This window comes from Palaemon carinicauda, chromosome 30 (genome assembly GCF_036898095.1).
Source record: "Palaemon carinicauda isolate YSFRI2023 chromosome 30, ASM3689809v2, whole genome shotgun sequence".
NCBI lineage: Eukaryota > Metazoa > Arthropoda > Malacostraca > Decapoda > Palaemonidae > Palaemon > Palaemon carinicauda.
In genome coordinates, this window is record NC_090754.1 from 51,747,896 (window position 1) to 51,774,341 (window position 26,446).

Here is a 26,446-nt window from a genome sequence, read left to right on the forward strand (position 1 = left end):
GCAGGGATCTGGTTGCATTTATAGGTAGGGCAGTGCGTATAAAAGAAGAGTTTAAGAAGCCCAAACTGACCACAATAGGTTGCCAAAACTGATGATAGCAAGGTGTTATCCTATCCAATTTCAAAGTAGAAGGGAATATAAGTAAAGATTGAAAACCTCATTATGATATTAATTTATTTAAGGCACAGATGGTATAAACTTAATAATAATAATAAGAATAAGCTTAGAAGCTTTGCACCTATCTATAAAGAGATAGAGTGCCCGCAAATTTACTTTGCTGAGTGAGCAATAAGGAACCAGGAACCAGGATATGATAGTGTTTATCATATATGTAGCTCGACCTCCGTAGGTAAAAATGGAGAAATTGGAACAGTGTTAGATTATGAATATTTAGGAAAATATTCAAATAAGTCTAATAAATAATAATAATAATAATAATAATAATAATAATAATAATAATAATAATAATAATAATAATAATAATAATCTTTATTTCAGCAGAAGCCATATACAGAGTTACAATAAGGGTACAGAGAAATGCAATAAAATCAGTGATGTATTATAAACATCAATTAGCAGGTTGACCACAGAGATCTAAGGTTTGGGTAACAAAGTCACATTAGAATTAACGCTTAGCAATGATGATACCATACATATTAGCAAACAAAAAGAGAGGGAGAGAGAAAAAAAAATGGAGATGACAATGATAATATGTTGGAACAGAAATTGCTTGAATAATGAAAGAACACTGGGGAGGGAAAAAAAAAAATCTAGTCACTGAATCATGGAATAATGAGGTAGTTGATGTATTCTTTGCATTTATAGTAAGTTGCATAGATATTATATTTGGGTATAATCTACCTTTAAGGTTAGCTTTTTATATCATATTTTATGATTTATTCGAATTAAAGTTGCAATGAATGGTTATTATTAAAACAATATTATTTTTTTTGAAGACCCAGGCCTACGTGGCTGAGGACTATAAAGCGTGAAGTAGATGATGAATGGAGAAGTATTGATTTAAAAGCTCAAGATAGAGACGAGTGAAGAAATCTAACCGAGGCCCTTTGCGTCATTAGGCGTAGGAGATGATGATGATGATGATGATGATGAAGGTTATTAAAACATAAGGATAAGATTTTAATATTTTACATTACACTTAACCAATCAGCAGAAAAAAAATATTGACAATTCAAATAATATTCAGTTTTATTTAAGGTTCATTAGAAAGAACAAAGCAGATTAACAAACTTATTCGATACTAAGTCTTTTATTTATTTATTTATTTATTTTAGTATGTTGCCCAGGGTACCAGCCACCCGTTGATATACTACCACTAGAGAGTTATGGTGTCCTTTGACTGACCAGACAGTACTTCATTCGATCCTTCTCTCTGGTTACGGTTCACTTTCATTTTTCCTACACATGCACCGAATAGCCTGGCCTATTCTTCAAAGATTCCCCACTGTCCTCATACACCTGACAACACTGAGATTACCATACAATTCTTCTTCACCCAAGAGATTAACTACTGTACTGTAATTGTTCAGTGACTACTTTCCTCTTGGTAAGGGTAGAAGAGACTCTTTAGCTATGGTAAGCAGCTCTTTTAGGAGAAGGACACTCCAAAATCAAACCATTGTTCTCTAGTCTTGGGTAGTTTTATAGCCTCTGTACCATGGTGTTCCACTGTCTTGGGTTAGAGTTCTCTTGCTTAAGGGTACACTCGGCCACACTATTGTATCCCATTTCTCTTCTTGTTTTGTTAAACTTTCTATAGTTTATAAAGGAAATAATCATTTTAATGTTGCTCTTCTTAAATTGTTTTATTTTTCCTTATTTCCCTTCCTCACTGGGCCATTTTCCCTGTTGGGGCCCCTGGGCTTATAGCATTCTGCTTTTCCAACTAGGGTTGTAGCTTAGCAAGTAATGATAATAATAATAATAATAATAATAATAATAATAATAATAATAATAATAATAATAATAATAATAATAATAATAATAACGATTAATGCCAGCCGCTGAATTATAGACATTTTTACATGTAGGCTTATAAATATTATCCTCCCCTTTCTATTTTCTGGTTAAATGCGGCATTCAGACCTCTGCCTAAGTGAAAAATGAAGAGGAAAAACTGATTAGGTAAAAATGAGGACGGACCAAAATAAATAAAGATGATATATTATGTTATATCATGTGTCTTTGACGTGCTATTCTCCCACACGATATGTTGCATAAGATTTTTCATAACTCTGACCATCCTTTACATTCAGATCTCCCTGGACAATTCTATCCTGTTCGTAATACTAGGCAGGCAGTTAATTCTAATAGCCAGGCCTTCTCCATCATGAGGCTCAATACTACGCAGTACTCTAGAAGTTTTATTCCAGCTGTTACCAAGTTGTGGAATGATCTTCCTAATCGGGTTGTTGAATCAGTAGAACTTCAAAAGTTCAAAGTTGGAGCAAATGCTTTTTTGTTGACCAGGCGGACATGAGTCTTTTTATAGTTTATATATGAAATTTTTGTTGTTGACGTTGTTAATAGTTTATATATGATATATCTCTTTTGACATTACTTTTTTTAGAATGATTTATTGTTAATTTGTTTTCTTCAGTTATTTATTTCCTTATTTCCTTTCCTCACTGGGCTATTTTCCCTATTGGAGCCCCTGGGCTTATAGCATCTTGCTTTTCCAATTAGGGTTGTAGCTTGGATAGTAATAATAATAATAATAATAATAATAATAATAATAATAATAATAATAATAATAATAATAATAATAAACTAAAGGTTTTCTAAAACGAAGAAGTTTAATCACATTCACTAACAATATTTGTTCTCCATGTTTATAAATTAAGTAACGGTCTACGTGGGAGTAATTGGATATGAACAAATCCATTTATTTTTTATTCATGAATAAATGATTTGCACAAAAATGTTTCCCATGACGCTGAAAATTTTGAAACAATGAAAATAATAATAATTATTATTATTATTATTATTACTATCCAAGCTACAACCCTATTTGGAAAATCAAGATGCTATAATCCCAGGGGCTCCAACAGGGAAAAATAGCTCAGTGAGGAAAGGAAATAAGGAAATAAATAAATGAAGAGAACAAATTAACAATGAATCATTCTAAAATAAGAAACAACGTCAAAACAGACATGTCATATAATAAACTATCAACAACATCAAAAACAAATATGTCATAAATAAACTATAAAAAGACTGTCTGCCTGGTCAACAAAAAAGCATTTGCTCCAACTTTGAACTTTTGAAGTTCTACTGATTCAACCAGCTAATACTTCTCATAATTATTAAGAAGTTATTAATGTTGAGGTTTTTATTATATGGAAAGATCATAAATTTGCCGGCGTCAATGACCTCAGATGTCAGGATGCCTGAAAACTTTAAATCAATCAATCATAAATCATAAATTTGCTGTTTTCAATATCATACGTGTCATGCTGTGCATGCGTTTCTTCAACAATTAGCTACTGTTGCATGGCCTTCATTAAGGAAAAGATGTTCTATGTAATATGAAGAATGATTTCGAAGAATTTTGTACCACAGAAATACTAATTAAATGATTTTCATCATTACAATTAAATATTTTCCGATAGCGAGTTAATACCGCGTGGGTTAACTTTAAAATATTTAGGCTCGTACTCCTTAGTCTGGGAAAATTAAATAACAAATAAGAATAATCGCAATAATAGATTAGAAATATACTTAAAAATAGTATAATATAAATAATGTGTATTCAAAAGTATACTTTAACCTTAATAAAATTGAGAAATAAAGAATTTAGTATATCATGAAACGAGAATGTCTGCCGCCTCTACGCACGTGCTCCAACAACAAACATGGCAGAAAACGGTACTTGCTCCTGATTTAGTTCCGAATATCGGTCGACATTAAGTGTTCTAGTGATATTTACATTGTGTAATGGATGAAAGTGGTTAAGTATAATGTCTATTCACTCGTTTGATTACAAAACTCCCTCGAATACGTATGTGAGGCTTACGAAACTAAGAATTGAATCTTTCCATTTGAATGTTGTGGTCAAGCAATGGGACCTCCCGGTGCACGGTTGCATTTTGGTGAATCATTGCATATTTGACAGTTTAATCGTTTCATTTGTTTCTGCATTGTCATTCAATTCTTCTGGAAGGCAACTGGGATAGTTAAGTCCTTGTTATTTTAAAGGTGACACGACTAGCGAACTCGTACGGGTTTGATTAGCGTAGGGGCACATGACGAAATCGGATCTACCTCGACGTGTTTCTTAATTCTTTAGTTTTATTGATTGAGGGAAATTATTACCTAGGGCTAATGTTCATACATGTAATTTATTTTTGGGCTAGACCAAGACATTAATTCCCATGAGTTGAATAATTTCTGTAAAAAGTTTACATGTGCACCCTTCCAGGTTAGGTCAAAACATGTTATGGTTAGTTTAGGGTGTAGAGGTTAGGTTAGGTTAGATGTTGCATGTTGCATAAGATTTTTCATAACTCTGACCATCCTTTACATTTAGATCTCCCTGGACAATTCTATCCTGCTCGTAATACTTGGCAGGCAGTTAATTCTAATAGCCAGGCCTTCTCCATCATGAGGCTCAATACTATGCAGTACTCTAGAAGTTTTATTCCAGCTGTTACCGAGTTGTGGAATGATCTTCCTAATCGGGTAGTTGTAGAACTTCAAAAGTTCAAAGTTGGAGCAAATGCTTTTTTGTTGACCAGGCGGACAGGAGTCTTTTTATAGTTTGTTTATGACATGTTTGTTTTTGATGTTGTTAATAGTTTGTGTGACATGTCTGTTTTGACGTTATTAATTTTTTGAATGATTTATTGTTAATTTGTTCTCTTCATTTATTTATTTCCTTATTTCCTTTCCTCTCTGGGCTATTTTTCCCTGTTGAAGCCCCTGGGCTAATAGCATCTTGCTTTTCCAACTAGGGTTGTAGCTTGGATAGTAATAATAATAATAATGTCTGTTTACATTTTAAAAATTGCGAAATTTAGATTTACATTTTGTTCCAATGACCTACAAAGGCTAAAGAAATGTAACATACTTATTACTGTCGTATTACTCAACACGAGGAGCTGACAGGTGGCTGCATGTAAACAATAGCTGGGATGTTTTCATCTTGTTCTTGCTGTACCGATCTCATATGTCAGATTCCCCTGCGTGTTCTCGAATGTTTTTCTCATGTCTCATAAGTTTGCGTTCTCGATCAAAATGAACCTGTACTAGTTTTACTTTACTTGTTTTGGGTTTAAATCCAACCCTCCACTGAAGTCGAGTGAACTACAGTACTTCTCGGGCGGGTCCATATTAATCATCTAACGAAACATTTTCATTATAACTTATACAATTCTTTGATTGTAGCATCTTCCAAATCATATCTTGTGAAAAGTAATGTCTTTAGTTTCTTCTTAAATTCAATTGCTCCCTTTAGGTCCTTCATTTCAGTTGGCAGTTTATTATAATGTCTAGGCGCACAGTAGCTAAAAGCCCTTTCACCAAATTTATTTGTTCTTGGTTCAGATAGTGGTAGTATAGCTTCAGCTTACATATTGTCGAATAGTGTATGCATGATCTGGTTGGTGTGACCACTGTTAAGTTGGCTGTGGCAGTTCATTGTTTGTGTGTACACTGGTTGAATACACCCCATGATTCTGGTGGCCGCATGCTATTTTGATTCTGTGTTTCTCGGATGTAGGTCATCAGGTCCTGGGAGCCTTTGTATATCAGCGGCCAGTTCCTCACGCGTTCTTTAAAAATGAACATGAACTATCCTAAATTGTGCCTCTTAACCTAACCTGCTAGCCGTGTCCTTATCTACTTACCTAAGGGGAGGGGGCTAGCGCCCCCCTGCGACTCCCCTTACACTGCCATAATCTAAGTTTATATAGGTGGCTGCTATCATACATACACCCCATGTCCTGTAATGCAGGAACTTCCTGAATAGTAGAGTCTAAGGTTTTCAAATTCTAATAGAATCTACTCTACTGGAATGTAAGGTGACTTACAAAAGTGTTAACGATGCCTGACGTCATGTACGGCATGCGGAGTCCAGAATTTGGCACCTGTGAAAACGGCACCCCTTGATGGTTAGCTCCTCTCCAAACACACTCCTCACAGCTTTTCACGTAGCCACCTCAAAATCTAACTACTGTTTTGAGACTTTTGAGATTATGGACACAGGAAGGTCTGCTGTGGGGTGTGAGAGGTGGAAGCACAGGAAATGTGATAATGGTGTATCTTGAACTGGTTTTTGGGGGTGTATGTATGACAGCGGCTGCCTGTATGTATGATTACGGTTAACTTAGAATACTGCAGTGGAGGGGGCCGGTGCAGGGATACGTTCACACTCCCCCCCTCCCCCGTTAGATAAGTAGGTAAGGACACAGCTTGTAGGTTATGTTATGGGGAAAAATTTAGATTAGTTGATGTCAATTTTTAATCCAAAACGGGAGGAACTGGCCCCTAATACTGTGTACCAAGGCTCCCATTACTGTAATTGGCAGGTTTAAAACAATGTATGGAAGGAAGATTCTCAAAATTGGGTTCTAGAGTGTTCGTGGCTTAAACGACATTATTTCTCATTTTGTTTATTTATTTCCTTATTTCCTTTCCTCACTGGGCTAGTTTTCCCTGTTCTGGGCCCTTGGTCTTATAGCATCTTTCTTTTCCAACTAAGGTTGTAGCTTAGCCAGTAATAATAATAATTAACTTGGGTGAACTCAGTCACTAACCAGTCTCACAGGCCCTAGTGCCATGCTTTTCAAGTTTGTAAATCTAATCTTTACTCTAATTAGTCAGTTTAAGACCTGGTAGACTCCTTCTTTAGGACTAGGAGAGCCAGGTGCAAGTATGAGACACTGCCTTGAAATTTTGTTAAAGGCTGACCAGTTGTAAGAAGGTATCTAATGGTTTTTTCCAAGCTCTCGCTTGAAGGTCACACATTTTGCTCACCCACTAGTCTGGAGGAAGTTTCTGGCTCTGCCAAGTAGAATTGACCTTCCAATTTGGCATTACCAACATCTGCGTGGCTGTTCATATGTTTGGTAACAACCTGAGCGGTTTTTGCAAGCAGGAATTGTTTCATTGCTGGTTGTACTTAGTTGTTTGTCGAAAGAAAGAAGTTACCTTCATTATTCCTTGTAAGAATGTATGAAGGTGGCTGTAGAATATGTCTGGTGACTTCTTCATTTGCTGCCTGCCAAGCAGGCTTCTTTTTATGATTTATACATCGTCGTCCGAGTATTGGGTTCTGTCGTTAGCCATCAGCCTCCTATCTATGGGGTGGGTGCTTATGCCTGATGTGGCTGTTAAGTCCTAGTCTGTGGTGGAAGAGTCGCGGACAGTGTTCACAAGGGAGGGTAGGTGGTGGGCGGGGCTGTTCTAATCGCTCTCTCCTTCTTCTCCTCCTAGCCTCCTCATTTTGTCTCCTCCTCTCCTCGAAGTCCACGGTGCCATGGTGTACTGTACTTCTCCAGGTTTTCCTGTCCCTGGCTGTTTCTTCCCATGAGGAAGGATCGATGTTAGTTAGAGCCAGGGTGCGCTTTAGTTGATCTTTATAGCGCATTTTCGGGGCTCCTCGTGGTCTGGTGCCCTGGGTCAGTTCTCCGTAGAATATTTTCTTTGGGAGCCTAGATGGATCCATCCTATGCACGTGTCCTATCCAGCGGAGGCGGTGGTGGATGATGGTGGCCTCCACGCTGGTCAGCGAGGCACGTCCTAAGACTTCAATGTTGGTGGTGTGGCTCTCCCAGGGGATTTTCAAGATCTGCCTCAGTTTCATTAGTTGGAAGCGTTCTAGGTTTTTAATATCGTTTCTATATAGCGTCCATGTTTCACATGCATACAGGAGCGTGGAGAGGACTACTGCCCTGAACACCATTATTTTGGTGGTCATTGTCAGTGCGTGGTTGTTAAATACGCGGCAGTTGAGTCGGCCAAATGCGGAGTGGGCTGCCCTGATCCTGTTCTCCACGTCCTTTTTGCTTGTGGGAGCTGATGTTAGGATGCTACCTAGGTAGGAGAATTGGCCCACCTGTTCTAACGGATGGTCATTCATTGTGATATTGAAGTTTGGGAGCATCAGTCCTGGTGGATGTTGGACGAGGGTCTTGGTTTTATCTGTGTTGACTTGCATCCCAAAACGTTCGTAGGCAGAGTTGTATGCATCAGCTAACGACTGCAGTTCCTTTGCTGTCTGACCTGGGGTGGCATTGTCGTCAGCATACTGCAGTTCTCGCACTGCACACAAGGTGGTCTTGGTTCTGGCGTGGAGTCTGGCGAGGTTGAAAGCGCCGAAACGTAGGTCGACTGAGGGTGTGTCTGGGGGAATCTCGTTGAGCATTGCTGCGGTGTATAGCGAGAAACACGTTGGGGCCAGAACACAGCCCTGCTTCAGGCCGCCGTTGATGGGGAATGGGTCTGAAAGAGAGTTCTGGTGGCAAACTCTCCCAACCATTCCGTCATGGAGGGCACGCACCAGCTTGACAAAATCGGTTGGGCAGCCATATCTTTTGAGGACAGCCCACATGGCAGGTCGAGGTACTTTGTCGAAGCCCTTTTTCAAATCCCAGAAGATGAACATTATGGGCTGTTCTTGTTCGAGGCTCTTCTCTTCTAGTTGTCGCGCACAGAAGATCATGTCCATGGTCCCGCGGGAAGGTCGAAAGCCGCACTGGGACTCTGGCAGGACGTCTTCTGCGAGAATAAGGAGGCGGTCAAGGAGAATCCGAGCGAAAATCTTACTCGCGATGCTTAGTAGTGATATTCCCCGGTAGTTGTTACAGTTCTCCCTGTCTCCCTTCTTGAAGATGGTAACGATGTTTGCATCGCTGAAGTCACTGGGGAGGGTCTTGGTCTCCCATATTTTCAGTATAAGGAGCATCAAACGGTTCCTCAAACCGGGGCCACCGTGAGTGAGGAGCTCCAACGGGATGTTGTCTGGCCCTGGGGCTTTGCCGGGCTTCATGCGCTGCAGGCTGTTTCTGAGGGTGGTCCAGTGGTGCTCAACAGTGGCCTGACCCACGGGGTCTGCGAGGTGTTGTACGCAGGCCTCCTTGTAGTTCTGTGCCACCTGTGGGTTGCGGAGCTTACTACAATCAAAGCGTTGGTGTGGTACGCTGTCAGGTGCCCTTCTGGGTGGTCGTAGGGTCGTCACGGAGAGTCGGGAGATGAGGAGTCTGTGGTCCGTCCAGCAGTCGTCCGCTCCGGGCATGGATCGGGTGATGCGGACGTCTCCTCTGGCTCTGGTCAGGACGTAGTCGAGGGTGTGCCAGTGTTTAGACCGTGGGTGTCTCCATGTGGTCTTTTGTCGTTTTGGTAACTGGAAGATGGTGTTGGTTACCACAAGTTGGTGTTCTGCACACGGACCCAGTAGGAGTTGGCCATTGGCGTTGCAATTTCCAATGCCATGGCGGCCGATGATTCCCTCCCACAGGCGATGGTCTTTGCCTACTCGGGCATTAAAGTCGCCAAGCACAACGAGCTTGTCATTGGCGGGCACTGTCTGGATGGCGCGGTCGAGCTGGGTGTAGAAGGCAGCTTTGTCATCATCGGTTGAGGTCATAGTCGGTGCGTAGACAGAGATCAGGGTGAGATGTCTGTCCCGCGTGATGGGGATGCGGACAGTCATTAGGCGCTCACTGATGGCCTTGGGAGCGAGGTTGTGCTGCTGCACTAGCTGGGAACGGATGGCGAAGCCGACACCGTGGATGCGAGGCTCCTCTAGGGCCTTGCCTTTCCAGAAGATGGTGTAGCCTGTTCCAGGTTTGAAATCTGCAAAGCAGTCACAAACACAGTAGCCTGGCACTTGACTGTCGACCTAGCATCCTGCATGCCAATATGCACTGGTGTTTATTGGGGTCAACCTTACCCTGCTCATATAGATTTCCGGGTGGTAATAAACAGCGTAGTTTGCTCATGGTCAAAATCTAACACCTGAGGACCTGAGTCTCCATGTCAATTACGAGTTGTTCCAACACGCAGACTTACCTCGAACTACTTTCTTAGGAGTACCTGGAATCTCCTCTCATCCGACCAGAGTTTTGTGTAGTTTACCCTACTTCCGTTTTCTGTGAGGACTACCTCAGGCGGAAGGAAACGTGCCTTGAGGCTAATCTCGAGTCAGGCCGCGTGCTAGCTTGGGTCTCGACCCTCGGGAAGACCCGAGTCTCCATGTTAATTACGAGGTTTTATCTCAGCAAGATTAAATCACTAATCTCGAAAGTGATTTGTGAATTTAGATAGGACACCTATTCTGATGAACCTTGTAAGGTTTGGTAAAATGATGGGTTAGCCCCTTTTTTTTTTTTTTTAGAAAAAAATTCAAATATATTATGTTTAGTTTGCAGTTCTTGAGATTTTCTTATTTATTTCCAAGGTATAGAAGACAAAAAATGATATTTGTTTTTAGGAATTAACTTTTGGCTGTTTTGTTATTGCAAGTCTGTGGTGAGTAGGCCATCGAGTATAGATATGGGTCAGCGTAGATCAGTTTACCTTGTCAATGCAGGTTTTTTCGTAGTTAACGTGATTTCATTCAAACTACAGTAGTTTCTCATGCAGTCAAAGGGATTTACTTCCAACTTTGAACAAAGGTGGTCTAAGGAATAGAAATTGTCCATAATATTGTTTACTTTGTCATCAAACGTCAAACTTGGCTGAAGGAAGTAGATCAAACTTGGCATGTATGATATTGAAGGGAGATAGTTAGGCAGTTGCAATTGAGAGAGCTATGTCAAACTTGTTGAGTGAAAGGGTACTGTTAATGTGTGTATGACATTAATTTGTCGGTGCAGTTTGTGCATCACATGAGCTTGTCAGTGCTGAATAACATATTACAGAAAAGGGCTCCTAGGTCAAATGGAGCAGCTTCCAATCCCAGATAAATTAGAAAGCCTATAGTCCATTTCTTTTAGCCAGGCAGATTTGCACCGACTCGCAGCGGTGCTCTTTTAGCTCAAAAAAGTTTTCTCATTGCTGATTGGTTAGAATAATCTCGTCCAACCAATCAGCGATCAGGAAACTTTTCCGAGCTAAAAGGACACCGCTGCGAGTCGGTGCAAATCTGCCTCGCTAAAAGAAATTGACTATAGTGTTTTGGGTACATGAGTGACTTGTTAAAGTTTCTTAGCAGCAGGCTTGGCACATCACCACTATTGTAGTGCTTTCCTTGTACTTTTAAAATATAATTTGTTTTCTGTTCTCTTTTATCTCAAAATAATTTGTGAATATTTCTCTTTTTTTTATCTCCTTTTTGTTTTATTGCAACTGTTCTGATTTTATTCTTTTATATTACAGGGATCACAGGCGTTTTAGGGATGGATGTCCAAGAAGTAAAAAAGAAGAAGAAAAAGAGCAAGGATGTAGAGCCTGAAGAAGCATTCAAAGGCAAATTTCTTATTGAACCTTCCAATGTACCCGGCGGAAAAATAGAGGCTTCTGAGTGGCCCTTATTGTTGAAGGTACAGGATTACTGTAATGTGGTATTGCACAACATAATCATGATAAGATCTTTTCCATATCTCTGTCCTAGTAGCTTAACAAAGTAACAGATTAACCCTTTTACCCCCAGGCTCTCTGGAAATTTCCAACCCTTAACCCCCAAGGGTTATTTTTTTTCAAGAACATTTTGTAGTATATTTTTTTAAAATTGCTCTAACAGCCTTAATTTTTGTCATAGAGAGGTCAGGTTGGTCTCATTCTCTTGGAAAATGCCTGAAGTTTTTAAAAAAATCATCAAAAATATGCAAAAAAAAATAAGTAGCAGTTTTTTGCAAGGACGTACCGGTACGTCCAAGGGGGTAAAGGGATGAGTTTTGTGAAACGTACCAGTACGTCCTTTTGGGGTAAAAGGGTTAATGAAAATGTTAGTATCTAATATTTGTATTTATTTTTCAGAACTTTGATAGGCTCAATGTTCGCACAAGTCACTACACACCTTTACCTCATGGCTGTTCTCCTTTGAAGCGCCCCTTGAAAGAGTACCTCAAGACAGGGTATATTAACTTAGACAAACCAGCCAATCCTTCCTCTCACGAAGTTGTAGCTTGGATCAAGCGCATTTTACGTCTAGAGAAAACAGGTCACTCGGGTACTTTGGATCCCAAAGTTACTGGTGAGTGGTGATCTTTGGTTTTGGTGCCTGCGACTCGAGGTTCGACTCGAGTGCAAGCATGATCCAAGCAGTATACTTGATTTCAGAGTGTAAAGTAGCCTACTTGAAAATATAGTGATTGTTGTTGTATGTTCCCAAGGATGTATGGAACATATAAAAGATGGCCAGTTATGAATTTCAGTACCCCAAAAGACCTCCCACTGTTGTCATACATTTGTAAGCTTGACTTGGATCCTGCTCTTTTTTTTTTTTTTTTTTTTTTTTTTTTTTTTTTTTTTTTTTTTTTTTTTTTTTTTTTTTTTTTTTTTTTTTTTAGTGATGTTTATTGAGCTAAGAAAATTGATGTCCCTCTTTTAAAACAGCAAATGTTGATGGTAATTTGGTAAACTAGGCGAGTTTCGATTAGTAGTAATCTTTGGTATGGTAACTTTTTGTGTTGTACAATCTAGTGGTTGACAGTGACTACATATACTTTGAAAAGAGGGAGACCTATACGATTTGATGTTGATACATTCCTAGTCTTTGTAAAGTAACATTTTATCATAAAAGGTCCTCTTCATGAAAGGAATCGTAGCCTAATGATGTTAGTTCTAGTAGCTTTAGCTTAAAATGATAGTTAAATTACCCTTCCATTATGGTAGGCCTGGTTTCTTTCTAGCCTAACCCTTCCAGTACAGTAGCCCAACTAAGTTCCACACCCTATAAAGTCTTTTTATCTATTTACCAAGGCACTTCCCTCGATTTTGGGTAGTAGCCAACATCAAACAAAGGAACAAAAGGTGACCTTTACTCTCTCTCTGCTCCTCCCAGTGTGACAAGGGATTCACCAGAGTTTGGCTGTTACTGTTAGAGTGCCACAGCCCACCCTCCTCCGTTATCCACCATAAATGAAGTTTCGTAGGCTGAATCCCCTACTGCTGCTACCTCTGCGGTTACCAAGGCGACCGGAGGAAGCAGTAGGGCCTACTGGAACAGCTTCACAATCGCTCACTATTCATTCCTATTTCGAGCACACACTTTTGCCTCTTACATCTATCCTCCTATCACCCAGAGCTTTCTTCACTCCATATCCAAACCTTGGCCTTCCTCTTGTCCTTATGTATGTTGATGCTTTTACTTTTTTTTTTTTTTTTTCAAATTTTTATTGCCTTTTAGTTCTTTAGAATTGTGGGTATTTCATCTAAATCCTTAAAGTTTGATGTTGGTGATAATTCTACCTCAACTCATTAATTAGTGTTGTACATTACATACATAAATACACCAAGGCAATTTTGGGGGGTAGCCGACATCAACAATGAAACAAAAACAAAAAAGGGGAACTCTACTCTCTTCATTCCTCCCAGCCTAAAAAGGGACTCAACCGAGTTCAGCTGGTACTGCTAGGGTGCCACAGCCCACCCTCCCACATTATCCACCACAGATGAAGCTTCATAATGCTGAGTCCCCTTTTGCTGCTACCTCCGCGGTCATCGGAGGCAGCAGCGGGGGCATAAAAATAATTAGAATAGCGCCAACGTTATCCCTGCGTGTCGAAAGAGGCGACTAAAAGGGACGGGACGAGGGGGCTGGGAACACCCTCTCCTGTATCTACATCCTGTGAGACATCAACAAAGTACATTACATAACCATAGGAAAATGAGAGAAATCAAGATTTATAGACCATCTTTAGAAAATCAAGAAAATGGGTACACTACATGTATATATTAAAAGTAATTTTGTGTATTTATAATCAGTTATCCATAAAGTTATTAAAATCTCACTGCATTAAGATTCTAACTGTTGGAAGTTATTACAGTACTGTATACCATATAAGGTTGTCAAAAATGTTTTAGGGAGTATTTGGTAACTACATGATTTCAATGTGGAAAATGATCAGTTGGTAGTGCCATAGCCTGTGTACCATGGTCTTCACTATCTTGGGTTAGAGTTCTCTAGCTTTTGGGGTACACTCAGGCACACTTTTCCATCTGTTTTCCTTATTTCCGTTCCTCACTATGCTAGTTTCCCAGTTGGAGCCCTTGGGCTTACCGCATCTTGGCTTTCCAACTAGGGTTGGAATGTAGTTAGTAATAATGATACAGGAACCGTTGCTTGAATATAAGACTGCCAAAGAAATTTTAAGATAGATGACACTTTACTGCATGTTCTGTTTTGGTTGTACTTTTGATTTATTTTGTGATCTTTGCATTGTCACTTTGTCTCTAAATGCATTTCTGTAATTTGTAATATGACTTTTTGGTCATTTTTTTTTCACTTAATATTTTAACAGTTCCTTTTTCAATGTATCATTAAGAACAAATTTCTTTGGGGCTAGACATTTGAGTGTAATGGTGGTTCATTAAACAGATGAGAATATGCATAAGTTGGCAAAAATCTGAGAAGTTCTTATCTCTACAGGTTGTTTAATTGTATGTCTCGAGAGGTCAACGAGGTTAGTAAAATCCCAACAAGGAGCGGGCAAGGAATACGTATGCATTTTCCGTCTCCATGAGCGTTTTGAAGATATGCATCAGTTGAAATATGTAAGTTTTCTTAGTAAAATATATTAGATGTGACATGGGTCTTCAATTGATGTTCTTATTTAGTATGTGGTTTTATCATTAACAGGTATTTGTATTTTGGTTGTGGTAAGAATAAATACTGTAGTTGTAGGTAAAAGAAACATGAATTTATTCACAAGTTTTATTTGGTTGCAACAACTTTAGTTTTGACTGTCACAAAAGAGAAGTTGTTTTGACACTAATTTTTTTTTTGAGAATAAAAATGAATTTACATTACTCTGGTTAAACCTCGTGACATTTATTAAATCAATAATTGATATGCTGCACAATGAAATAATCCCTATGTATGTGTACAGGCAAAGTAGCACCTTCGTTTACCAACCCATTAATTCTGTGAATGAGCTCGCAATCTGAAATACTCGTATTTTTTTTATACATTTTCCCCATAAGAAATGAAGTAATTCGCTTGATGTATACATAAATACACTAATTTTAAAAGTTTTTTTAATGGTAATTATCGATAAATTTACATCCCCTAACATCAAAAATTAAATCAACAAATTACCTTGTACTTTCTTTTTGAGAGGGGGATTTTAAAAAAATAACTTGGGACATATTTTTCAAAGAAATTATTATTAATTCATGCTTTTATTGTACAATATTAAAATTTTCACTTGTGTTTTAAATTAGATTTGTTCATTTTTCAGCATATTTTTGGATTTTTGATTAGTTAGAAGTTCTAGAAAGGCTGGGAGAAGAGTATCCCTGTAATTCTAGCGTATGTAGGGGTAATTTGTTAGTAGTAATGCATTTTATTTGTTGTTTTTAATATATTGCATATTTCTATTCTGTAGGGTTTATTTCATATCTTCTGTAACAAGAATTATCTTTATGAGGTTCAATTGATTTTTAGTTTTGAGTGTTGTAATAGAAAGGTTATTTTGAAGTACACTTGGAAGCCTGTTACTAAGGAATGGTTAAATGTAGATTATGTCTTTAAGTTATTTTTTTTTATTCCTGTTCCTTATCGAACAGATGGGAACCAAATTAAACTAGACAAGTCTCCCTTACCCCATTGTCATTGCAAACACATTGTCTTCTCTTTTGGTAGACAATTGAGAAAATGAAGGGGGCACAATTCCAGCGACCACCACTAATATCTGCGGTCAAACGTCAACTTCGCGTACGAACTATACATGACATGAAACTTTTAGAGTATGACCAGGATCAAAATATGGGTATGTTGTATTTGATTGAAATTACATGTATTAGACTTAAGGTTGGTAAGTGTTTTTGATTTTGTATTTAAAGATATATATATATATATATATATATATATATATATATATATATATATATATATATATATTTATTTTCATGTTGGTTATTCAATTATTTTAATGAATGGGGCATTTACTGACCCTGGTATCTTTTTTTCATTTGACTGAAAAATCTGTAGACGACATTCCACAAGTTATAAGAAGTAAGATTGCAATAATTTGTTTCCTCGCAAACCCATTTAAGGTAGGAAGCACTTCTTCACTATCCAATTGTCCGCTGACATCCGTCTTTTATGACCTGTTGACAGGACTTGTTTGAAGTGCACCTCTTAACACATCAGAGGGTTGTAAAGATTCCATTCGTTCTTTAATTTCTCTATATTTCTCTATATTGGAAGAATAACGAAGATTTTCAGGATGTCTTAGTTTGGGAAATTTTACTTCCTTTATGTTGATTTCATTTCACCTTTTGTCATTTAATGTAATGCCTTTTTTTTATTGTACCTCAAAGCATTTTATAACTCCGTTTATGGTTCACAAAGGTTATACGATAGCACATTTAATGAAATTAGTATTAGTAGATGCTTAATTTAAAACTTGTCTGGAGTAAGTTAAAAGTAAAGATAAAGTACTTATAGTGTATTTTCAAGACTTGTGGTACAAGTAACAATAGTTCTATAATGAAATTAAATCATCTGAAATAATAATTTATATTATAGACATGAATGTGTAGTTATCCTCAAGTAACTTCTATAGGGACTTTCACTTTTGATAATGGGAAAATACTAAAACGGATAGGTTCCATTAGCAATTCTTATGTCATAAAATGAGAAAGAACTTGTCCCAAAAATTAGTGCACAGTTCATAGGTATGTGAAGGATAATTGTACTACAGTGTAAGCCAGGTCTTAGTCTTGAGTTCTTGAAAATTCTTATTGCCTCATAAATATTAACCCTTTTACCCCCAGGCTCTTTGGAAATTTCCAACCCTTAACCCCCAAGGGGTTATTTTTTTTCCCAGCACATTTTGCAGTATACTTTTTTTAAGTTGCTCTAACAGCCTTAATTTTTGTCATAGAGAGGTCAGGTTGGTCTCATTCTCTTGGAAAATGCCTGAATATTTTCAAAAAATTATCAAAAATATGAAAAAAAGAATTTTTAAAACATTTTTTTGCAAGGACGTACCGGTACGTCCATGGGGGTAAAGGGATGGGTTTTGTGAAACGTACCAGTACGTCATTTTGGGGGTAAAAGGGTTAATCTATTTCATACAAGTGTTAGTGTGGTACTAGAAGTCTCTTGTTCTCGCAAAGGAAACTAAAAATGGTTATTGTGGTTAATCTACTTTTTAGATCCTTTAAGAAAGTTTTCATCTGTTCCTTCCCCTGCATTATACTAGATATTACTGTCAAAATATGTCCCTCCTCCCGTAATGTTATGACTTGTCTTTATTATTAGTGGTGTAGGCAGTTCAATTTTTTCATTGGTTTTTACCCTAGTTGTATTTTCTTTAGAATTTCACCCAAGTATTGCACATTCTAATATTAGATTTATAATTGCTTAATGTTCTCATCTTGGTCTAGTGGTGAAATAAAAGATTTGCCTTTGTAAAACAGGTATTTTTTGGGTGAGCTGTGAAGCGGGAACCTATATACGAACAATGTGTGTTCACCTGGGACTGTTTTTGGGTACTGGCGGTCAGATGCAGGAACTTCGAAGAGTACGTTCAGGTTAGTTCTGGTCCCGTATAGTTGATGTGTTTAAAGTTTGAATGTACAGTTTTGTAGTAATTTTCAGATATTTTTGAGATTTGGAGATGATTATTCAAACTATCTTAAAGTGTTTGTGTTACAGTATTTTGATTTAAACCTTAGGTAAAGTTGCTTTAAGTTAAACATATTTATTTTTTTTGTCTTATGAGTTTCTTTTTTGTTTGAATCAGGTATCCATGGTGAAAAAGATAACATGGCGACGATGCACGATGTGTTGGATGCTCAGTGGATGTATGACAATCATCATGATGAATCTTACCTCCGAAGAATAGTCATGCCCATGGAAGGAATGCTCACGGGTCATAAAAGAATAATAATGAAGGTAACGAAGCTTTACTCTGGTGTACAGTTTGTGTCATATCCTATAATTCCTAGTATCTTTCCGTTGGGTGGGGAACTTCATAGCTATAACCTGACCCAAAGCCGTTGATTTCTTGCGACTAGTTTGTCCCCCCCCCCTTTGCACTTTCCGTATAAATTCTTAGGTTTTTCTGCTAGTTTGATTCATCTTTAGTTGACGAATAGCATGACCCCCGTTCATTTTGCAGAAAATTTGTCACTATTACAAAAGGTCCTCAACTTAGAAACTTACAAGCTGTTCATAGGTCGAATTTTGTTAAATTTAGAACTGGGTAGGCCCAATCATATTCCCATGCCTATGATTTCCAGGTAGAAAAGTCAACAAATAGTTGGGGTTGATATAAAATAGATATCAGGTTATCACGAATGTCGGTTTTCTTACTGTATTCAGTGATATGCTGTAGGTTTGCTTACTATATTAAATATGGTTTGTTCCAACACAGAGTACTTACCTCGAACTACTTTCTTAGGAGTACCGGGGATCTCCTCCCGTCCGACCAGAGTTTTGTGTAGTTTACCCTACTTCCGTTTTCTGTGAGGGCTAACCTCAGGCGGATTGATACGTGCCCCGAGGCTAACCCCGGGTCAGGGAGCGTGCTAGCTTGGGTCTCGACCCTCAGTAAGTTCTCTGGTTGCTTCGCGATATCATCTCGACGCTCTCCTTAATCTCAGTGCGACCTTTTGTGTCCCGCGTGGTCTCCACGTGGTATCCTTATGCTTTCCTTTGTGTCCCCACAGTCTCGCGCGTTAACCTTGTGCTTTCCCTTTGCGTTAAATATGGTATTTTATTTCAGTATTTCTTTATCTTATCTTTTTTTGTTTTAAGCTGCATTTGTGTTTGTACAGTATCTCCAAATGTATGTAAGTTGAGGACCTGTAGTAGTACTTTATTACATATTTAATATGAATGTACAAGCTTTAAAATTCAACTTCAAGTGTATAGGTTGTGAACTAAACCAATTAAATCAAATTTTTTTATTACCTTCATGTTTCGTGAAGGCTAGATTCTTGAACTGCATTTTTTATTTTGTTTTAATTTTGCAATAGAATATCAAAAGACAAGTAATTCATGTCATGCATATGAGTGTTCTGGTTGAAATATTTGATATTAATGATAATAGTCACTCTTCATTCTAGGTATAATGTAGTCTTATGGTTCATTATATGTTTCAGGACTCCGCTGTCAATGCCGTATGCTATGGGGCCAAAATTATGTTGCCGGGTGTTTTACGTTATGAAAGTGACATCAATGTGGAGGACCAGGTTGTAGTTTGCACTACCAAAGGCGAAGCCATTTGTTTGGGTGAGTTCGTTTACCAAATTTTGAGGTATATTCTTCTCTAGTTTATAATTTAGTGGCAAAAACTTTAGGCCATTTTTTGGGTGAGTTCGTTAACCAAATTTCGAGGTGTATTCTGCTCTTGTTTATCATTTAGTGGCCAAAACATTAAGCCATTTTTTGGGTGAGTTTGTTTACCAAATTTTGAGGTATATTCTGCTCTTGTTTATCATTTAGTGGCAAAAACTTTAGGCCATTTTGACGAACCTTTATATTTGGGTAAAGGCTTTACTATTCACCACTTGTCGCTACGGTGGATCTGGTGTTGATGTCAAGTCATGGTTTCTTGGTCATAAGGTTTAATACCTCGGTAGTGATCACAGTAGGGAATAATCTCCCTTGCTATGTAGTTAGTGCAGTTTACAGTGAAATGTAAATGGTGCAGGTCTATTTATTAAGCTTGTTAAGTAAAATTACTTAGTTTACTTCATGTTCTGTTGTGTATTTTATATTTATTTTTCTTTTCTCGGCTGTTTTTCTCATTGCACCCCTTGTTCGTAAAACTGCGTTTCCACCTGGTGTTGCGATATAACTAATAATATGATTAACCCTTTTACCCCCAGGCTATTTGGAAATTTCCAACCCTTAACCCCCAGGGGTTAATTTTTTTCAAGCACATTTTGCAATATATATTTTTTAAATTGCTCTAACAGCCTTAATTTTTTGTCATACAGAGGTCAGGTTGGTCTCATTCTCTTCGAAAATGCCTGAAGTTTCTCAAAAATATGCAAAAAAAAATTTAAATAGCAGTTTTTTGCAAGAACGTACCGGTACGTCCATGGGGGTAAAGGGATGAGTTTTGTAAAATGTACCAGTACGTCCTTTTGGGGGTAAAAGGGTTAATTGACATGGTAAATATTTATGAAATAAAAGACCTGTCCTGTAATGTAATAACCACCCTGCTGATTGAACCCTTTTGATCATATGAACTCTGTTTATCTTGATTAAATCATATCAGCTGTGTAAACTGTTTGATAATACATACATACATACATATACCATGGCACTTCCCCCAATTTTGGGGGGTAGCCGACATCAACAAAGAAACAAAAACAAAAAGGGGACCTCTACTCTCTACGTTCCTCCCAGCCTAACAAGGGACTCAACCGAGTTCAGCTGGTACTGCTAGGGTGTCACAGCCCACCCTCCCACATTATCCACCACAGATGAAGCTTCATAATTTTGAATCCCCTACTGCTGCTACCTTCGCGGTCATCTAAGGCATCGGAGGCAGCAGCAGGGCCTACCGGAACTGCGTCACAATCGCTCGCCATTCATTCCTATTTCTAGCACGCTCTCTTGCCTCGCTCACATCTATCCTCCTATCACCCAGAGCTTCCTTCACTCCATCCATCCACCCAAACCTGTTTGATAATACTGTAAATTAATCCTTTTGCAATACAATAAGATATTTCCATCAATAATGTACCATGTAGGAAGGTACCATTAAGCATACCATTGTAATGGCTTTCCACTAAAGGTTTTTTTGTGTGCCCTTTTTGTCATTGAACTGTGTTGTCTCTTGCTTTTGAATATTTGTTCGTTCCCTTTGGCTTCTTTCTTCCAAAATATTAAATTTCCTTCTCCCTAAGCTTCTTATGTTTTCAGTTGAATTGCAAACAATTCCTTTTGAGTTGGATTTACAAGAGGCACTCAGTATACAGTACTGTGCAAATGTTTACCTGTTCTCGTATGAATCAAAGATTGGGTTATGGCAGTATTTATGATAGCCTAGCGTTGTAGTCGGATGTGCCTGATTATGGCAGGCATCGTGATTGCAACTTATTTGTTTTTCTCCTCGAGGGTTCAGTGCCAGTACAAAGTTTGGCACTAGGGTTTTTTTTTCTTTTGCAACTTTCCTTCAATGCGTAACTAAACCTACTTTATATCATTCTAGTGTAAAGCTGTTTTAGTTTCCTTTCATCTTACATCTGATCCTCTTTTAATTAAGTGCAGTTGTAGGGCTTTCTCCCAGATGCATAGCTTTGCTTTATAGCTTCTGCTCCACTGCCAAGGCCTATTCTATGCATTCATTCATTTTTTGGGGAGTGTGCAAGGAATTTCATGCTGTAATCGGATTAACACAAATTTTCAAGTGATTGAATGAGGCATGACATAAATTTTTAAGTGATGGAATGTGGCATACTTAACTAGAGTTTCCTTCTCTCCATATTTCTTGTCATGCCTCTGCCTTCATCGCGAGTACCAGGCCAGGGTTTAACGTTGGAGAACCCAGGCTTATTGTTGATCTTAAATGCATACAATATTTGTTCTGACACAGATACAAACCTTCGCTATTTATTAGGGTATTACTTTTCGGCAACGCTGAAAACCAGCCAAGACAATTTTTGTGAGGAATAATTACCCCATCCGCTAGTTTGCGGGAGGGGGTTGGGGTAGACTAGCTACCCCACTCACTCACACCTGTCGGTTGAGTAACCACTTTACTTTTATCCTGTTATACAAACTGCCTTGACTTTATTACTTTCTCTTTTGTGTGTATGGTTATTGTCCAGTTTTGCGGACATGTCCAGGGATCACCTTCATGTCGTCTTTGGAGACAGACCCACATCCTTTATGCCCGGCTTTCCGGGGAACCTTGTGTTCGCGGGACAACACCTGTTCCGAGTGTAGGGAGTGGCCTGGCTCCCTGTGGGAGAGGTTTGCGCGTAAGAAGAAGAAGCAGTCTAAACGCGAATCTTCGCTTTTGGGGTCTTCCTCGAAATCCAAGGAATCGCGGGATTCTGCTTCCTCTACGCCCAAATCTCTGCCCGAAGCTAATCCTCGACCAGGCCCTTCCGGGGTACGGTCGAGCAGTAGTGCAGGGCTTGTGACTCCAGATCAACCCTGTGGGATAGAGGATGGCAGCTCCCCTTAGTGAGTCTGGTTCCGACACCGAGGAGTTAGCTAACCCACCAGGGGCAGTGGCAGGGCTCTCTCCAAGGCAAGGTTCCCCTTCGGGGGAACATATCTCTCGTTCGCGAGAGAAGGTTGCCTCTGTGCATCGGCAATCTCCTTACGCTTTAGGTTCTCCTCCAGGGGCGGAAAGAGAACCTTGTTATAAGCATAGTTCTCCCTCGGGCGAACTATCCTCCCCTGCGGAGGATTTATCTGTTTATCTTAATCAGTCTCCCCCTCGGGCGAAGTCTGTTGTACGTTCCTTCCAGAGGTTCGTAGAGTGGAGGGGTGGGTAACCCCTCTCCAGCCATGGCGTTCTCCTCCACGGGCTGTGAGGAGACTTCTTTTTGAACCTGTTGGTTCTCCTCACGTTGACCCTTCGGGGTCTCGTGACGATCACCCTTTGGGTTGGCATGATTGTGAGCCTTCGGGCTCTGATGTTGATCCTGCGGGTTCTCATGACAGCGGGAGTCCTTTGGGTCTCCGTCGCGCTGAACCTTCGGGCTCTTGCGAATTGAAACCTTTGGGTTTCTGTTACAGTATGCTGAACCCTCGGGCTCTCGTAACGACAGTAACGTTGAACCTCCAGGTTCTCGTACCGTCAGTTACGTTGATCCTTTGGGATCTCGTGACAGAGGAACCTCGATTCCTCGTTAAGCTGACCCTTCGGGGTCTCGTAACCTGAGTTACGCTGAACCCTTGGGCTCTCGTAACTCTAGTCGCGCTAACACTTCCGTGTTTCGTGACAGAGTTTCTCGTTGCGTTGATCCTTCGGGTTCGCGCCACACAGTTCACGCTGAACTTTCGGGTTCTTGTGACCAGTCTCATTCTTTTTTTGCGCTCACACAACACAAGCTAGCTATCGTGAACCTTCGGGTGAGCGTAGCAGTGAGTTCTCTCAACAACCTGAGAGCTCTCGTGCGCACGACCAAGTTGGCGCGCGCAAGCAAAATGGCGATCATGGCGCGCGTGTTCATCCTATGGCGCGCCATATGCACAACCATCCTGTTGCTCGCCATGCACGCGAACAACCTCATGCGCGAAAAAGGCACGCGCATGAGCTCCCTTCCGCCTACCAACAGTTTGGCGCAAGAATGCACGACCATCTTGGCGCTCAAAATCAGTCTCTCGAGCGCCTTGGGCCTCAACAGAGACAACGGTCGCCTGTGTGACCGAGCCCAGACCCTATCCTTAAGGGTAGGCCTGTGCCTATCTTGCCTATAGGGAAGCCTTCATCAGACAAGAGGGTTAGGAAACCTGCCCAGGTTCCTAAACCCAGGGAGCAGTCCTTTCCTAAGGACCTTCCCCCTAGTTCCTCAATAGCCCGTAACCCCCCGTGGCTTAGCAATTTATTCAATGTAATGCGCCAAGCCATGAAGGGAGTCGTTCCCTGCTCCCAGTCCTTAGGTGATACACCTGGGATTCCCTTTTAGCCTCCTCTCTTCCCAGGGTCCTCTCCTCCCTCCGATCCTAGGAGGAGGTCGGAAGTTCTCGCACAGGCGGGCCCCTCAGGCAAGGGGAGACGATCATCCCCTCGCAAAAGACCTCTGGAGGAGATTAGGCATGAACCTCAGGGTAGCCCCCTGCAGTTCAAGACGCCACAGGCCAGGCCAAAGGGGGAAAGGAAAAGGATTCATCCTTTGCCCCCCAAGGAAGATAGGGTTACTTACTATGGAGACTCCTTCCGTTCTTTACCAATCGAGATAGTGTCTAAGGAGGCACGACCTGCGACCGGACGGGATTCTCCCCCTATGGCAATGGACTTGAAATCCACCATCCCCAAATCCTCGGCCAGGCTTCCTTCCTCACTGCCTCCCAGGCAGCTGGAAGCAAGCACCTCCCCGGTAGTCTCCCTATCCCCAGTCTATACAATTGACGACTTCGACCCACGCCGGGCTCCTATGGATGCGAGCTTGGACGTGGAAGGGCAGAGCGATCTCGAGGACGACGCTCTGCCAGCAGTCGCTAGCCTTAAGCTTACAGAAGATGAGAGGAAGGAGTTGGAACACACCTTCTGGCAGGTCCTAGCCTGCATCCGTTCCATCAATGGACTTCCAAATCCATCGGCAGTCCCTCTAGATGGAAAAGAAACGGTCCTTGACCAGTTCTATGGCACTCAGAAACCTCATAAAACCAGTGCAGCTTTGCCCTGGTCAAAGGGGTTGAAGAGTGCCAAACAGAAGGCTGTGTCCCAGGCAACTTGGTCCACCTCTTCTCTCCGCTCCAACTCATCCTCCAAACTCTTGACTCCTCCGTATGTGTTTCAGAGGAGGTACTACGAGATCCTCAGGGAATCTTCCAACGCTGCCTCTCGACCACTCTATAGAGGCACTCTTGAAGGCTACCAGCTTCGAGAAACTTATGGGACTTCCTGTCTCCTTTTCAGCCTCTGAAATCCTAAACCAAGAAAAGGTGGCGAAGTACGCCATGCAGGCTACTTCCTGGCTGGATTTCTGGTTAGGATCCTTAGGACAACTGATGCGGTCTAAAGACCTGTCTCGGGAGTCTTTGGAGACTTTCCTATTGTCTGGCACTTGGGCCATCGAGTTCCTCTCCCATCAGGTAGTGAACCTTTGGGCCAACACTATCCTGAAGAGGAGAGATGCCGTTGTAGGCAAGCTCTATAGACATCTCCCTCAGGCCGAAGTAGCGAGTCTGAGAAATGCTCCTTTCGAGGGCAGTTCTTTGTTCCATCCTGAGGATGTCGAGCGGGTGGCAAAGAGGGGGAAGAAGTCCAGTCTGGACTCCCTCATCTAAAAGGTCTTAACAGCTAGACCTTACCCCTCTCAGCCACAGCGGAAAGCACAGCAAAACCCGCAGCCGAAAAGGGCTAGAGACCCTAAACAGCAGGGTAAAAAGGGTGCAAAGCAGCCCTTTCACAGCAAAAAGTCCTTCCGTGGAGGAAAGGGTAAGAAGGGATCTGGCCGAGGCCGGTCCCAATAAGACAGGCAATCCTCCCATTTGCCCACCTGTGGAGGGATGCCTGCAAAGCCGCTGGCAGAGCTGGCTTCACCACGAGGCCGAACCCTGACCCCTGGACGGTTGAGGTGATTCGTTCAGGGTATCGTATCCCGTTCACGTTTTCTCTCCCTCCACTGACTCGAGTGCCGATTCCATTGAACTCCTGTGCGAAGAGATCCGCACAGGAGTTTGCCCTCAGGGCAGAAGTCCATTCCATGTTGGAGATGGACGCTCTCCAGGAGGTCCTTGACGGGTCCCCGGTCGACTCTTTCTTGTGAAAAAGGCGTTTGGAGGCTGGAGACCAGTCATCGACCTCTCGGCCCTGAACAGGTTTGTCGAACAGACACCTTTCAGGATGGAGATGGCCGACACAGTCAGACAAGCGATAAAACCCCAGGACTTCATGTGCACTCTAGATCTGAAGGACGCATACTTCCAGATCCCAATTCACCCGTCTTCCAGGAAGTATCTGAGATTCATGCTCAATCGGAAGCATTACTAGTTCAGAGTGCTGTGTTCCGGTTTTTCCACAGCACCACAGGTATTCACGAGAGTATTCGCCCTAGTAGCATCTTAGGCTCACAGAGTCGGCATCCGTCTCCTAAGATACTCGGACGACTGGCTGATTCTGGCGGACTCAGAGGCGGCCCTTCTCCGCCACCGAGACGAGCTTCTAAGGTTTTGCCAGGATCTGGGAATCGTGGTAAACCTCGAGAAGTCTCAACTGCTCCCCTCTCAGGAACTGGTATACCTAGGCATGCGATTAGACACCCTAAGGCACAAAGCGTTTCCATCAGACGAAAGGATCCAGACTGAGGGAGATAGCACAGGTCTTCCTCAGTTGGGAAGAGCTCCCGGCGCAGTATTGGCTTTGCCTTCTCGCTCATCTCTCTTCCCTGACCCGACTTGTCCCTAACAGTCGCCTCAGGATGAGATCCCTCCAGTGGCGACTAAAATCCAAGTGGAACCAACACTCCGATTCCCGGGATCACCTAGTCCGCATAGGGCTAGAGGAACAGTCGGACCTCAGGTGGTGGCTGGCGGAGCCGAACCTGTGCAAAGGGGTCGATCTTCTCATCTCCCCCCCGAAATTGATGCTTTTTTCGGATGCATCAAAAGAAGGGTGGGTGGGCTCACGTGCTGCACCATTACATCTCCGGCCAATGGTCCGAATCAGAA

General features: G+C 40.9%; 1 protein-coding gene across 4 annotated transcripts in view; it reads left to right on the forward strand.

Annotated features, from left to right (window-relative positions):
- Positions 1 to 3,838: 3,838 nt before the first annotated feature.
- The window catches only part of Nop60B (dyskerin pseudouridine synthase 1 Nop60B), a 31,847-nt gene continuing 9,239 nt past the window's right edge, over positions 3,839 to 26,446 (forward strand). Inside the window, exons 1-8 of one of the 4 annotated variants that reach the window (XM_068353777.1) lie at positions 3,839 to 3,888; positions 11,341 to 11,504; positions 11,941 to 12,157; positions 14,555 to 14,679; positions 15,770 to 15,896; positions 17,554 to 17,667; positions 17,880 to 18,031; positions 19,243 to 19,372. In XM_068353777.1, the coding sequence (XP_068209878.1) occupies positions 3,876 to 3,888; positions 11,341 to 11,504; positions 11,941 to 12,157; positions 14,555 to 14,679; positions 15,770 to 15,896; positions 17,554 to 17,667; positions 17,880 to 18,031; positions 19,243 to 19,372 (1,042 nt within the window). In that variant the 5' untranslated portion in view covers positions 3,839 to 3,875. Of the gene's footprint in view, positions 3,971 to 4,066; positions 4,196 to 11,340; positions 11,505 to 11,940; positions 12,158 to 14,554; positions 14,680 to 15,769; positions 15,897 to 17,553; positions 17,668 to 17,879; positions 18,032 to 19,242; positions 19,373 to 26,446 lie in introns of those variants that run through there. The other 3 variants (XM_068353778.1, XM_068353776.1, XM_068353779.1) reach the window with 3 other exon arrangements.